Source organism: Odontomachus brunneus, unplaced genomic scaffold (assembly GCF_010583005.1).
Source record: "Odontomachus brunneus isolate Ranch 3 - 2012 unplaced genomic scaffold, Obru_v1 Obru_scaffold_024, whole genome shotgun sequence".
NCBI classification, from domain to species: Eukaryota; Metazoa; Arthropoda; class Insecta; order Hymenoptera; family Formicidae; genus Odontomachus; species Odontomachus brunneus.
Window position 1 is genome coordinate 44,077 of NW_022639474.1, and position 15,206 is coordinate 59,282.

A 15,206-nucleotide genomic window follows, 5' to 3' on the forward strand; every position below is an offset into this window, starting at 1 on the left:
TCTCTCTCTCTCTCTCTCTCTCTCTCTCTCTCTCTCTCTCTCTCTCTCTCTCTCTCTCTCTCTTTCTTTCTCATCTTGTACTGCAACTCTCCGGTGGTCGAGCATTGAACCGCGGAAAACGCACTCAGTGCAGAATTGTCTTCGATTATCTCAAATGACAGCTTTTATCTCTAGAGATAAGTTACTCTTCCCATTAGAAAAAGTCGCGGCCACTTTCGTTAAAATATAAAAACTTTCATATCATTGCAGAAATTCGCAAGTTCTAATACTCTTATATTATTAAAGCTTATAAAAAAATGTTTTATGTCAAATCAATTATGATTATTTTCAACATAGTAGCTTTTGAAAAATATTAATTTTTTATATGTAAAAGAAAATTACATGTATGTAATTAACGCGCGTGTTAATATACTTTTTTATAACAATATTCACATCCTCAGAGGACTGTCCTAGAACGATAAACAAACGCTCAGTCAATCATTCAATCAAATTGTGATGTAAGCCGCAAGGGATACAAATTATTGCGACTGAGTAAACAGACGCAAAGTGTACGTAACTGATGTTTTCTTTTTTTCTTTCAAAATATGACATTTTAACTGCGTAGTCTGGAGTATACAAATACAATGTATTAATTGTAGTACCGCCAGTCGTTATCCTGGAGTATTCGATTTGCATACGTGGTTGTGGCAGTCCTGAATACGCTCCTAGCGGACCGGCTCTGGCGGTGGCGAGGGTGTGGGATTGGTGCACACCGAATCACCGGGATCAGTGACGTAGTAGTACGGAGGATGCGAAATTCTCAGGTTCGAGAGTGGTTCCAAAGGAGGAAAAAAAAGGAAAAAAGAGAGAAGGAGAAAAAAAGAATAAAAGTTGGAAATAAAATGAGCGAACGCGCCGGAGCCGCTCTTCTCTTGGCTCTCTTGAACCTACCACTTAATTTAATCTCGCCCTAACATGGTGCTCGTGAAAGGCAGCTCAATGTTCTCTAACTTCATCCCCCTGCCGCCCTCTAAAAACGGCTTCATTGTCAATTAATTCTTTTTTTCACGGCCCCCGTTTTTGTTAGACTTGGAAATTACACACGGCACGAGTAATGGCAGAATGTGACGGGCTTCCTCGTCGTCAGGCTAAACGGATTCGCGTTGTTAGTGAATGACATGAATGGTCGATCGACACAAATCGCTGGAAATCGATCGATCGTCGTTCGAGTCGCAATCACGAAACGAGCGGGAGGAGGAGCATGGAGGAGAGCTGTCGCGGAACAATTCGCTCGCTAGTTTCTCATCTGCCATATTAATAGCTACGCCACTGTGGCCGTTTAAACGCTCCGAGAAGCTTAAAGGATTGTCAGGTCAGATTTATGGAAGGACTTTCTTATACCGCCGTGCTCACGCTCTCCCGCGTGTCCGATTTTAACGATTGATAATTATTGGCAATCTTAATTATTACCGTAATAGCAATATTGATGATACTCGCAAGTTACCGCCCCACACGCGCATTTATATTTATCGTCCACTGCGTGGCTACCGTTTCAAATTAAATTCGTTGCTTTCCTTATTGCCGCGAAATTTCCAACTATTCGCTTTCGTTATGTCGTCGCTATATCGTCGTTATGTCCTCTCGCTATACGTTATGTCGTCGTGATGTTATAATGATAATTGAGTAGGCGCTCAAGCCGGGAATCGGAAACTTCCTTGGAATCTGCTACATGGAGCCCCCGTTTTTTTTCCGATAAGCGTGCGCCTCGGCTTCTTTATGAGCTCATATATATGCGATTCGTGCGCGTACATATATACATATGCATACAAAGGAGATACGCGAGTACCTGGCACGTATCTGCATTCCTACGAGGCGACGGAGCCCTCCACGCGGGAGTCCACCGTCGAGAGACGGGCCTGAAAGGGCCCCCAATGCGTTCGTGAACACGTCGGCCCTATGGCATGCGGCTCGGCTCAGCTCTCAGTGCGGGGTCATGAGAAGTTAAGTAGCCACTCCGGGGTCCCACTTCGAAGGCGAACCTCCCAAAGTGTGATGCAACGTACGCCTCAATCAGCGACGTGTAATAATCCCGTTTCTCATGCCCATTCCCGCCGTGATCGATGCCACCTGACGACTTCGTCTGTCGCCACTCGCCCCATCTTCAAAGAATAATTAAAAATACATCGACGATGGAATTTTAGGTCCGTATTAATAGTTATTACTTGAATCTCTTCTCAAGCGAAATGTTCAGATTTGAAGATCAGATCAGAGTTAGAGATGAGAGTTTTTCAGTTGAGTCTTGATTAGAGATGTAAATGCCATATATATCATGAATCGACCGAAAAACTTGAATCAAACTCTAAATAAAAATCTGAATATTTTATATGAGATAAGTTTCAAATGACCACTATTAATATGAGTGTTAATCTTTTTTTATAAAAGAGATATAATCCTATTATAGTAGAAATTCTTTCTAAAATCCTAAAATATTTTTTTTTATTTTAGAGGAAAATCCTTTTAAGATCACATAAAAAGATTTCACAAAATATAACCTTATTCTTAGCGAAAATTCGCTTAGAGATCCCAGAATATTTTCCTTTTGGTTTTAGAAAAATTCTCTTGAGAACACATAAGAGATAAAATCCTCTTGAGGGTATATGAAAGATTTCACTAAAGATAAGATTATTTTTTTTTTGTAAGATTATTTTTTTTTTACTGCACTGCTAAATTGCAGGGCAAGCATCTTTCATTTGCTACATCGACTAATTAAACGCCATAAAATTGTTGTAGAAATATTGTTGAGATTTTTTTATAGAAGTCTTGAAAGTTATATTTCCTTCATAGTTTATGTATAAACCTATTCTGAAACGCTTATGTTTTTATTGGAATTTATCAGTGTATAATGTAAAAGTAACTCGGGAGGAATTTTTATCGATAGCTAACGGATAATAGCTAGCCTGTTGCGTAAGGCACTTTATTGCACCGGGCTCGGGTAATTTTATTCTTAGGCAACGTGTAATAGACTCTTTCGGTTAATGACACGTGCATTAAAAATAATCCCCCGCGGTAACTTTTACTTATGCACGTGCTCCGAAGACAACAATCTCACTATGTTTGTTGTTGAACGTTGTTTAATCGATTATTACGTTGATGCATGCTATATGCGTCAATAAGTCCCCATTATCAATTGTAATTTATAATCAATTTACTTTTAGGTAAACTACGCTCTCCGTGAAATTTTTCTCTCTATCACGGCTCGTATTTTTTTCTTGCTGTATTCTAGGAAGCTTGGCCTAGATCTGGTGCCACGTCAAGGTGCTCACATGGTGGACCCAGATACAATGTCTGTCGTCGAATTATATCACGTGGTACGTATTATGAGCACATATCGAGAACGTCGAATAGAACATCACGATGGAAAATGAGCAAAGTCGCGCGCGCGGAATGGACGACAGCGACGAGGCGTGGAGCTTCTCGTGGATTCATTAAAATGTCGATCACGAAGGTAGCCTCGTTTAATTTCGCTACGTGCGAAGCGATACAGTTACCTCGCCGATCGTGGCTTCTCGCGAGTACAAACATAGCTGGTTATGGTCGTTCCAATTTACGCGCCTCGATGTTACATGATATATCTTCAAGTCACAACTTGATAGAACTTCTTACTCGTGAGAACCGAATCAAAATGGCAACTCAACGTAATATTACTCACGAACGCGTTATTTCGAGGTAGGCTAGCGCATTGATTAAGCAACACCTCCTTTAACTAATTCCCGCCGATACCTCGACATTACACCAAAATCCCCAGTGGTTCACCCCCACCTCGAGTTTAGGAGTGAGTATCCTAACTCTGTAAGCCGAGACTAAGTTTGGGGCCGAAGAGCTGACCTAATCTCACTATAAATAAATGACGTTACTCGCGTGTGCCCCCTAATTCCGGGTCCCTTCCTTCGGGAATTGCAGCACGTGCAGAGCGCCGAGAACTCGCAGGGCGCGTCGGCCCGTGGCACCCTTCGTCGCAAGGAGCACAAAAAGATCCTCACTCACCACCTGCATTTCTGCATGAGAGACTTTGGCCACTCGGTCGGCGAGGACACCGAGATCTATTTCTCCTTGTTCGACGCCAAGCGGCTGCAGTACCTGAGCGAGCGTTTCCTCGTGCGCATCTCCAAGGAGGGCTTCTCCAACTACGTGGAAAAGATGCACAACAACTGCACAATCTTCACAGATCTCGGCAACTCTGACCTAAGTCGGGATCTCTATATGATCGCCCATGTGATGCGCTGCGGTAGGATGTTGTATTCCGATTCCGGCAAGAACAAGACCGGGACAGCGACCTACAGACGACCTCATGGAGTCGCGGTGCTCTCTCTGACGAATATCTCCTTGACGGAGGCTGCACAGGATCACGCGGAGGAACACGAAATGACGTTTAAGGTAAGCGGATAGAGAATCCGATATTAATTGTCGGCGGAATACGATATCGAAGGGTCCTTCATCCTCTGCAGGTGTATCAAGGTGATGAGAAGGAGTTCCATCAGCTGCACGAGCAAATCATACGTAATAATAAGTGTTCTCCATTGCCTGGACAGCCCAATTACGGAATAGTGGTTTCCCTTCGTATTCTGCACGGCGAGTTATCTCAGGTTCGGGAGGAAAACCCATTGCTATTCAAAAATATCTGCCTCACGAAGAAGCTCGGCTTCTCCGACGTCATCATGCCGGGCGATGTGCGTAACGATCTGTATCTGAAGCTGGAGCGAGGTGAATTCGAACGCGGCGGAAAGTCCACTGGCAAGAATATTGAGGTGCGATTATTTTCACAGATAATTCTTTCACCAAAAATATAGCATAATTATATACTTTTACAGATTGAAATTAATAACAAGTTTTTATACTTGTAAATATTATACAATTTTCAATCAATTATAATGATACCCCAAATTTTTATTAATCAGGAATAATAATTATATATTTGTTTATTTTTTTAGGAATAAGAATATCTTTGTAAAAGTAAGATTATTCATTTGAATTCGTATACGGAAAGAAAATTCGGTTCGTTTGATTTTCTATTATTTGGAGCCAAACGAAAACTCGGTTGTAGGAACAGAAAAATTACGTTAAAAAAAAATATCTAAGAAATAGTAAAAAAATATTTACTCACGGTTAGTACTAATAACATATTTATTTATATTAATATGTAAAATATTTTATAACTAAGAACATATACATTTTCTTGAAATCTTAAGAAAACCTTAGCTTTTTATGAAAAAGCAATTGTTTATTTTATTTAAATAAAATAGAATTTAGATTTAAGTGAAAATATGTTGTTATAGTATACATATCCTCCCATCAAAATAAATATTTACTATTTTTTAGATATTTTTCTAAAAAATCATGTAAGTGAGTTCTATTCAGTTCATTGTTCTCAGTTGTCTGAACCAAGTTTTAGTGTAGGTGAATGTTCAGACGAATACTTATAATACGCGTTAACACGTTTCTTGTTACCGAGTTTTCATCTGATTTTCATCTGCCGCACGAATTGAGATTTATTTTTCCATGTGAAAATAAAATCAGGTGACAATCTTGGTCTTGGATGCGGACGGTCAACCTTTGGAGGGGTGCTTGTTTGGAGCCGCGGGGATGGACGGTAGTTCCGAATATCAGAGCTTGGTCATATATCATCACAACAGCCCGTCATGGGCAGAAACTGTGAGACTGGCGATACCTATCGACAAGTTCTACGGTAGTCACGTGCGTTTCGAGTTTCGACACTGTTCGAGTAAGTTCCGATAGATATCGGTCAAGCGAACTCTGGCCTTTCACTTTTCTTCCACGTCTCTTTCCTACACCTTCCGCCTTTTCATCTGTTCTCTATCGAAGCTTTTTATCCACCTCCTCTCTCGACCGGTGGCATTTTTGCTTCAGCGCGCGAGAAAAATGACAAGAAACTCTTCTCCTTCGCGTTCGTTCGGCTGATGGAGCCCGGAGGAGCTACTCTTCAGGATGGTCCTCACGAGTTATATATTTACAAATGCGAGGAACGTGCAAAATTGGATTCACTGAGTTACCTGTCGTTGCCGAGCAGCGCGAGAGAACCAAGCGCCTCAGGTAAATCTGGGCTTCCTGACAAGATAAATTTATTCAAATGATATTCGGAATAATAACGATGAGACGCGAGAAAGAAATAAATTAGTCGTTCAAAGTGCAGATGAAATGAAAAATTATAAAATGAAATTATAAATCGAAATACATTACAAAATCAGGGGAGATCTTTATACACACAACTATTCTCCTTTCTCATGTTCCAGGTCCACCGGCCTTCTCCAGATCGCCCAAGGAAGCCGTGTTTGTGCACACCTTGCTCTGCAGTACCAAGCTAACGCAGAACGTTGACTTACTTAGCCTACTGCAATGGAAGGCCCATCCCGAACGGATATCCGAGGCTCTCAGTCGCGTTCTTCGACTAGATGGCGAGGAGCTGGTGAAGTTTCTCCAGGACATCCTCGATGCGCTGTTCTCCATGTTCCACACCGAGGACGGCAACTCTACAGCGCATTCGGGACTCGTGTTCCAGGTGCTTGTTTCCATCTTCAGCCTATTGGAGGACCCCAAGTTCGAGCACTTCAAACCTGTGATGGACGCTTACATTTCCGACCACTTCGCCGCCGCTCTGGTGTACAAGGGCCTCCTCAGCAGTGTACAGCATTGCGCTGACTGGGTAACTGCGGCGGAAAAGCAAGAGCCGATCATGAAGTGCTTCCGCTCGCTCGAGTACATCTTCAAGTTCATCATTCAAAGCCGATTGTTGTTCGCTCGGGCGACCGCCGGTCAATACGAGGACAGCTTCAAGCGCGATCTGCACTGCGTGTTCGCGGCCCTCAACAAGATGCTGTGTATTCCGTATGAGATGGTGCTAAAATCACAGATCGCATTGCTGGAGTCGATCGCGGCAGTGTTTGAGCAGCTGGTGGCGGTGCTGCCGGTACTCGAGGTGGCCAAGCTTACCTGCACGATGCTAGATTCGGTACCACGGGAGTCATCGTTGCAACTCACGCAGGCCAAGCTGATCGCTATTAAGAATCTTACCTCGTCCACTCTGTTCCGCGAAGACGATGAGAGCAGGAATATGCTGCTCGTTACGATGTGCAAACACCTGCGTCTGCATTTGGTTCGTAGAGAAGAACTGCGCTCTTGCACGGATATCTTGGGCGAGATGCTCAGCTTCCTGCACAAACGTGGTAGGGATACGAATAAAGTCAACAACTGCATTCACCACGACGTCGAGACGCTGTGCCTATCCGTGCTCGATGTTCTCATACAGGCCATTCAGATCGTAATTAAATCCAGTCCAGTCCTCGGTTGTTTAGTAGCCTGTTTAATAGGACTGCTTCAACTTCTCGATGAGTATCATTACACGCAACTCTGGGAGGAATTGACGCATGCTGGTGAGCGGAAACCGCTCAAGGATTTCCTACTCAAGGTGTTTGAGGTGTTGGGCGAGCTCGTGCGCCAAGAAGTCTTTCCGCCGGACTGGCTGGTCATCAGGATGCAGGCCAATAATGTTATCCTGAGATCGTTACAGGAACTTGCGCAACCGCTCGCCTTCCGTTTCCTGCACGGTAGCTTCGACTCGCAGCTCTGGTCAACGTACTTCAATTTGGCGGTAGCTTACCTCACTCAGCCGTCGCTTCAGCTCGAGCAATTCTCTGAAGTGAAGAGGGAAAAGATCGTGGAAAAATACGGCGATATGAGGGTCCTCATGGGCTTCCAGATATTATCCATGTGGTCGCACTTGGGCGAACGTAAGCTCGAGTTCATACCTGGCATGGTTGGACCCTTCCTCGAAGTTACTTTGGTGCCCGAAAGCGAACTCCGCAAGGCGACTTTACATATCTTCTTCGACATGATGGAATGCGAGCAGCGAGCCCGTGGAAGTTTTAAGTTGGTGGAATCCGAGCTGATCGACAAACTGGATATTCTCATCAGCGAGAACAAGGGTGACGACGAGTATAGGCAGCTGTTTAACACTATGTAAGTTGACGTGTGTGACTAATTTCATCAAATTCTCATAGATAGTCTTACGTCGATATATATTTGTAATTTCATGCCGCTTCAGGGAACACCTTAGCGCCGTGTAAGTGTGACGTTTACAACCTGACTTCTTCAAATTGACTTGAGTCAAACCTGACTTCTTTTTTCGAAGGTGTTTAGTACACGTCCGATGTAACATAATGTTTATTGTCGCGTGCAGATTGCTGGACAGGGTGCAGTCTGAGGATCCGGCGTGGAAGGATAGTGGAACGGCTTTCATAACGTCCATCACGCGTTTGTTGGAAAGACTTCTCGACTACAGAAGCGTTATCCAGGGCGACGAGAATCGCGACAAGCGTATGTCGTGCACCGTGAATCTGTTGGTGCGTATTAAAGAAAGATCTAGGATTGTTTCTCTAGGCATAACAATATCTACAAGTTACTCCTCTCTCAACTTAATTTGTATTAATTAACTGGACCGTGCGACTGACAGTGCGACTCACGACGCGCTACTATACATGTACTCAATGAATAATATACCTGATGGGCGCACGTTGTCGCTTCGTGCGCAATACTTAGCACGTCAGTTTGCGCTCTCCGATGGAAATTTTATCGTTCCTCTGGCCGACTCATCATTCAATCGTTAACCATTTGTACAAGTGTACGAGTGTGCATATCTCCGAGTGTCATGGGGATACTCCTGCTCCTCTTGCAGAACTTCTACAAGAATGAATTCAACCGGAAGGAGATGTATCTGCGTTATATCTACAAACTGCACGATCTGCACCTGGCCGCTGAAAATTATACGGAAGCTGGCTTTACGATGAAGCTGTATGCTGACCAGTTAGACTGGGGATCCACAATGCTGCCACCTGATCATGCCCATCCTCAGCAGCTGGAGTGGCAGCGTAAGGAGCTGCTTTACCATAAGATCATTCACTATCTTGATCGCGGCAAGTGCTGGGAGAAGGGTATCCCTTTGTGTAAGGAGCTAGCAGAGCTATACGAAACCAGATTGTACGATTATGCCAAGCTCAGTCACGTGTTGAAGTTGCAAGCCACGTTTTTGGATAATATTTTGACACAGCTGCGCCCGGAACCGGAGTACTTCCGTGTTGGATTTTATGGACTTAGCTTTCCGCTTTTCGTCAGGGTAAGTTTGACATACTCTGAGATTTTTAGAAAAATTCTTGATACAAAGCATAAATATCACGTTTGAAATTATTATTTATTCCTTCTGTTGCAGAATAAGTTGTTCATCTACCGTGGTCTGGAGTATGAACGAATAGGAGCATTCACGCAACGGTTGCAGACCGAATTTCCATGTGCGCAGATATTGATGAAGAACTCCCCGCCGGACGAAAGCATACTGACTTCCGAGGGTCAATGTAAGCGATATCAAATTAATTAATGATTCTTCTTAAAATTATATAAAAAAATAATTCTCTTTTTGAAATTGTAAAACCAGTGTCATTCCGTGTTATTTCTTTTACTCCATTTTTCAGACATTCAAATTTGCAATGTGAAACCGATCCCCGAAGAAGGCAGCTTAGCTTGCAGCGGCGCGGAAGTGCCAGAGCGCGTGGTCGCCTTTTATCTGGTGAACGATGTGCGCAGGTTCACTTTTGATCGTCCTCTTCATCGAGGCCCGGTGGATCGCGAAAACGAATTCAAATCGCTCTGGATTGAAAGAACAATGTTAACGACAGAAGCACGACTACCAGGAATTCTTCGATGGTTCGAAGTGATCGAGAAACGGTCAGAGCTGATGGCGCCAGTACAGTACGCTTGTGAGACCATGCAAAGTGTAGAGAAAGAACTGAGAAGATTAGTTACACAGTACAGAGCCGAGCCGCACAGAAACATCAATCCCTTCAGCATGCGGCTACAGGGTATCATCGACGCCAACGTGATGGGTGGCATCACCAAGTACCAAGAGGCCTTTCTCACGCCAGAGTTCGCTTGGCAGAACCCCGAAATGGTGCCGCACGTGAACAGACTGAAGGGCCTAATTCTGGACCAGATGAACGTTCTAGAGTCTGGTCTGGTACTTCACGGTCAGATCGCGCCGGACGGGGTCCAGCCGCTGCACAAGAGGCTTATCGAAAGATTCACGCAGCTCAAACAAGGCCTTGGTCCTCTGGCTAGACAGAGAACTATTCATCAAGATAGTATTGTCAAGTAATTATAAATAATATATGTATCAAAGAAGGTCTCATATCAATTTTGAAATGAATGAGAATCGCTCAAATATAACTTATATTTTTTGTTTATTTCTAACATAATTATTTAATATCTTATTTAATTGTAGTCTCTTGTCGCTTTTTTAGTTCGCCACTGCCACCTTTGCCAATTAACGACAAACAGCGTCCGGTCACTCTGGAGACCGCCGGTTCTAGAGCGTCGCACGCCGACAGCGACGGACTTCCGGAGGACGAAGGCTTTTATACTAGAGTGGACGGTGCACCGCCGCCTATTCCACAACGAGAGATTCGACCACGTTCCGTCGGTTACGGTTCCACGCCACCGAGACCCACGCATCAGAGGTCCCTCAGCAAACCGCTAAGTCCGAAACTGCCACTGAGGCATTCTTTGCCAACTCCTACCGATGGCGTAGACCAAAGTGGCCTCAGAAGTTCTTGGAGTGAACCCGGACCTGAGCCCGCACCGCCGTTACCACCCAGAGGCTGCAGTAAGTTAATCCCTTCGTTTCTGTAATCGATTGCTGTTCTACCGGTATTATTATGGCAGTTTTTTTGGAAAAGTAGCAATTTTTTGTTATAACGATATGCACACGCGTCTGTAGATTGATATATTGTTTAACTATTTAATGTCATTTATACATTATTTTATGAAGTGATAGAATAAAATTTGAATATAATTCGAAAGAATAAATTCTTCAAAGAAGTATATCGTAACTTGTGCACGCAGCGCTTCTTGTTGCAGCTCCGGATAAGAGAGATTCTAACACAAACACAAACACAGTCGTGCCACCGGCGCCACCGAAACGTCTAGCGCACAAACGCAACACAGAGTGGAGCACAGACGACGACTCTGAGACGCAGAACGAACCAAACGATTTGCGCGACAGCGGCATCTCCACAGCCAGTTTGCTGGATTTCCAATCACACCTGACGAACTTGAACAACCTCGGTTATGAGGACTTTGAGCCGCGCTCCAGATGTAACGATATCATGAATATCTCGCCACCCTCTGTGATAAGCGCGCTAAACGTCTCCACCGGTAGCTTCGCCAGCGGCACATTCCAGAGCTCTCATTCTCTTCCGGGTCAAGAGGTGAGGAATATAGGAATGCAGAAAAATATAGGAATATACATAAAAAATCAAGAAATATAATAAAGAAATATAGAGGAAATAGGCATATATCTTCTCTACTAAAATTTAATTGACCGTTATTGTTTTGAGATTTAACAAATTTCACTTTTTCGCAGGTGAGCCCTCCACCAATTCCTCCCAAGGCCCACCAGGATACTCCTTCAGCCCCTTCGACTTTAGAAAGAGTATCTAACCGGACGCAATCTCACGGCCATTCGGAGAATTACTCCGTGCCGAAGATGCAGACACTCTCCGTGGCGTCCGACACGGAGAGCACCGTGTAGCGACGATGTATCTCCCTAGTCCTTAGCGATTAATCGTGATGTGTATGTGCCATGGTCGGGCGCGAATCCTGTATTCGATTCGTTCCAGTATTGGGCGGACTCTCTTAGACGGTAACTTAACATAAACGTAAGAATGTCGTCATCATCGTCTTCGTCGTCGTCGTCGTATCTAAGGGGAGAAGTGCGGACTCGGATCTATTGTTGTGGAAGTCTCTGATATCCGCACGCCATCTCGTACGTAGCTGCTAGCCGTAAGGTAAACAAACCGAATGTAAACGACCCGAAATCGGATCCTTCCGAACGTAAACAAAATGGATCGTACGCGTATATTCCTACTAGGGATAGGCGATGTTGAAGGAAAGAATAGACGTCTAAATGATGGATTTAAAAAAATCAAATTTTTATAATTGATTATACTTCAAAAGTATTTTGAATATTCAATTAATTTATAATCTTTTCATGACTACTCAATATGCTAGTAAGAGTTACATAATAATAAACTAATAACCCAGAGAGCTAAACCTGCGCGAGCAGATTTTACGTAGAGTCTGTCAACAGACTCTGTAGACAGAATGGTAAAACATTTCACGCAGAATCTTTTCTGACGACAGATTGATGACAGACTGCGCGCAGAGCCTGTCAACAGACTCTGACGACAGACTGACGGTAGATTGCGCGCAGATTCTGTTTCCTAGATAGGCTATTTAATTCTATCAAGGACCATATGTACGCTATTAAATGGGGCAGCTTCACATACACACCATGTAAAACTTCGAGAAAAGTCAAGATAATTATATTGTGCAATAATTGTACACATATAATTGTACACATATAACAATAAAAAACAATTTTTACTTTTTTAAATTGTATTACACATTTCTGATAAAAAAGCAACAATAATAGAGAAATAACGAGTATAAGTATAGAATAGTACAACGGTTAAATGGCCATTTAAAGGCGTACATATACCATCTCTGGTAAAAATTTATCTCATAATTATTCATACAATTTCTCATATTATTATTTTTTTTAATGTTATTATGTCATTAAATCTGAACGATTTAACCGTCATGCAATAAGTACTGAAGGCAGCAGGACCGAATAAAATATCAGTCTCGCTATGTAAATAACTTTTACAGAATTTTTGTGATGGTTTATTTGAAAATATATCATGCTTCGATTTTGATAAAACTTAATACAATCTGAACTGGACGATTGACCAAATTAATTCGCACATGTAAAAGTACAGTATTTTATTAGCATGATGGAAAAATGTCATCTGCTGTTTTATTGCAGTAATTTTCTATACAGTCCTTGGTAGAAAATTAATTTTGAATTATCGTACCGGTCTCTCTTACATTATTTATACGGTTAAACGGTTTTGTCTATATTTTGCGGTTTAAAAGACGAACAAACTCTAAGATTTTTCTTCCTTAAACTTTAAGTGGGCAATATAAAGCACTTTTTATCAAGTGAGGAATTGGCGTAGTGTCTAAGGCGATGGACGATTATCCAAAAGATGTCTTCGGTTTAAGTTTGAATCTTATCAGAGAAAATCTTAAAAATTATGAAAAAATAATATAGAAAAACTTTTTTTTTCATTGTATTTTACGAGTACTTATGAGTATTTATGAGAAAGCGCTTATTCTATGAGTAATTATGAAAAATTATGAGAAAATTTTCTACCAAAAATTTAATTGAAGAACCTACGAAATGACAGGATTTGCACGCAATCTGCCGCCAGTCTGACGTCAGTCTGTGCGCAGATTGCTTACTGGGAAGTTAATAAAAAAAATACGCACACAGGAATCATACAGTATCATCAAGTTAATAATAAAGACTGTCAGATCTGAATAAATTACATTATGTCGGGCTCAGTGGGCCAAGTTAAATTAAAAAATTTAATTTATAATGATTTATAATAATTATCGATTATCTTTAACTATCCAATATAAATATTTAAATATTTAGTGTATAAATAATTTATAATTATTCTAATACTATTTTACTCAAAATGCCAGCAGAAGGTTATTAATCAAATTAAAAAAAAAATCTTTTGTCTGTACAGTATATTGTGTTAAGCTGGTGTGGTCTTTGCTATCATTTCATATATTCAGTTGCATAATCAAATGTGAAAAGAACGTGAATGTAACTGTTCTTGTAGCAGAAAACAATCAAACATCGATTTATCGGTTAACATCGCCTAGCTCTAATTCGTACTTTCGTACTAAAGGAAGAAAGAGAGAAAAAGAGAAAGGACAAGCGCGTGATAATCGCTCTTGAACACCGGAAACGTCCAGTGAGATAGTTTTCACCCGGAAAGATTAGGAGCAAACTCCGGTTTGGACGTGATCGGCGATTGAATCGCGATACATCTATATATCAGTTTTACGTTGGAAATGTCGCTCTTCCGAGTGTATCAATCCACATACACACACACTTAGATACATACACACGCACACACTCTATATTTTGTAATTTATTTATATTTTCGATGAGAATAAAGGTAATTTTTATCAACGACACTGGCTGCAGACTGGTGTGTGATTGCCGACTTTCGTTGTCGCGAGTTGCGGTGCGGTGCGGAGACAGGCATGGAAAAAAGCGAACTCCGCTGAAGGGTATATAAATTATGTATTTCATTCTTTTTCTCGGCATAAGAATATATATAAATATATACAAAAGTATTAAAAAAAACCGCGCCGCACAATTAATGTACGCATCGACTTACACTACTATTTCTTCTTATTCTTCTTCTTCTTCTCCTCTATGGCATGTAAAATAAAGAAAAGGATTGTAAACTTCTATTAAAAAGGAAATGGACGTAATGAAACCTAAAGTTATACATATACAATATATATATAAAGAGAAATATATATAGAGAGAGAAAGAGAGAGAGAGAGATGAGACAGTGGAATGTATACATTGCACAATACTGAGCTTGAAGAGAGAGAACTTAAGGTGGAATGAGACTAATGAGTACGCGATAATGATTAGAGATCATTGCCGTTCTCCGTGCCTCCATACGTCACTGCCGTTAGTCGTAACGACCATTCGCGGAATCGGAGATACATAAACCGGAGCCGGACAGCTCCTAAGTCAAAGTAACAACAAGCGCGAGTATTTATATCGGGTCGATCGGGGTAATCGAGCAGAGCTCGGTGCGAGAACGAGGCGCAGGTCTATAATTTACCGGCTCCGAGTTCAGACGCGAAGGCGCAAACGTACTTCACAGATGAATGAGCTCTTACTTCGCGCTATGCTATGCGACTCACGCTTCATTAACACTAGATAAATATAACACCGCGATAATTTCCAGCCACGATAATTGTCGATTCTTATCTCGATAGCTATTAAGTAAGTAGTCATCACTTTTTTAAGGCGAATCTATCGCTTATTATTGACTCGATCACTGGGAGATATCCCGGCGTGACGTTTATCTCTTGTCGCGATTACTCCGACAGACCTCGTGTATGTATGCGGTAGCATGAACAGGCACTCCACACATACATGCTAATTAATATGGCTAAGTATATAAGTACAGTCATGGCCGCTTCTTAATATATGTATATATATA

At 42.0% G+C, this 15,206-nt stretch overlaps 1 protein-coding gene across 6 annotated transcripts in view; it reads left to right on the forward strand.

Moving 5' to 3' along the window:
* LOC116842289 (dedicator of cytokinesis protein 3) overlaps window positions 1–12,364 on the forward strand; it is a 53,295-nt gene extending 40,931 nt beyond the window's left edge. Inside the window, exons 1-16 of one of the 6 annotated variants that reach the window (XM_032811264.1) lie at window positions 441–548; window positions 639–803; window positions 3,263–3,347; window positions 3,940–4,413; window positions 4,485–4,784; window positions 5,554–5,758; window positions 5,905–6,087; window positions 6,288–8,010; window positions 8,096–8,113; window positions 8,231–8,393; window positions 8,726–9,163; window positions 9,257–9,398; window positions 9,516–10,191; window positions 10,341–10,702; window positions 10,942–11,306; window positions 11,462–12,364. In XM_032811264.1, the coding sequence (XP_032667155.1) occupies window positions 3,303–3,347; window positions 3,940–4,413; window positions 4,485–4,784; window positions 5,554–5,758; window positions 5,905–6,087; window positions 6,288–8,010; window positions 8,096–8,113; window positions 8,231–8,393; window positions 8,726–9,163; window positions 9,257–9,398; window positions 9,516–10,191; window positions 10,341–10,702; window positions 10,942–11,306; window positions 11,462–11,629 (5,262 nt within the window). In that variant the 5' untranslated portion in view covers window positions 441–548; window positions 639–803; window positions 3,263–3,302 and the 3' untranslated portion in view covers window positions 11,630–12,364. Of the gene's footprint in view, window positions 1–440; window positions 549–638; window positions 804–1,378; window positions 2,181–3,262; window positions 3,348–3,939; window positions 4,414–4,484; window positions 4,785–5,553; window positions 5,759–5,904; window positions 6,088–6,287; window positions 8,011–8,095; window positions 8,114–8,230; window positions 8,394–8,725; window positions 9,164–9,256; window positions 9,399–9,515; window positions 10,192–10,340; window positions 10,703–10,941; window positions 11,307–11,461 lie in introns of those variants that run through there. The other 5 variants (XM_032811265.1, XM_032811259.1, XM_032811260.1 and 2 more) reach the window with 5 other exon arrangements.
* Window positions 12,365–15,206: the final 2,842 nt, after the last annotated feature.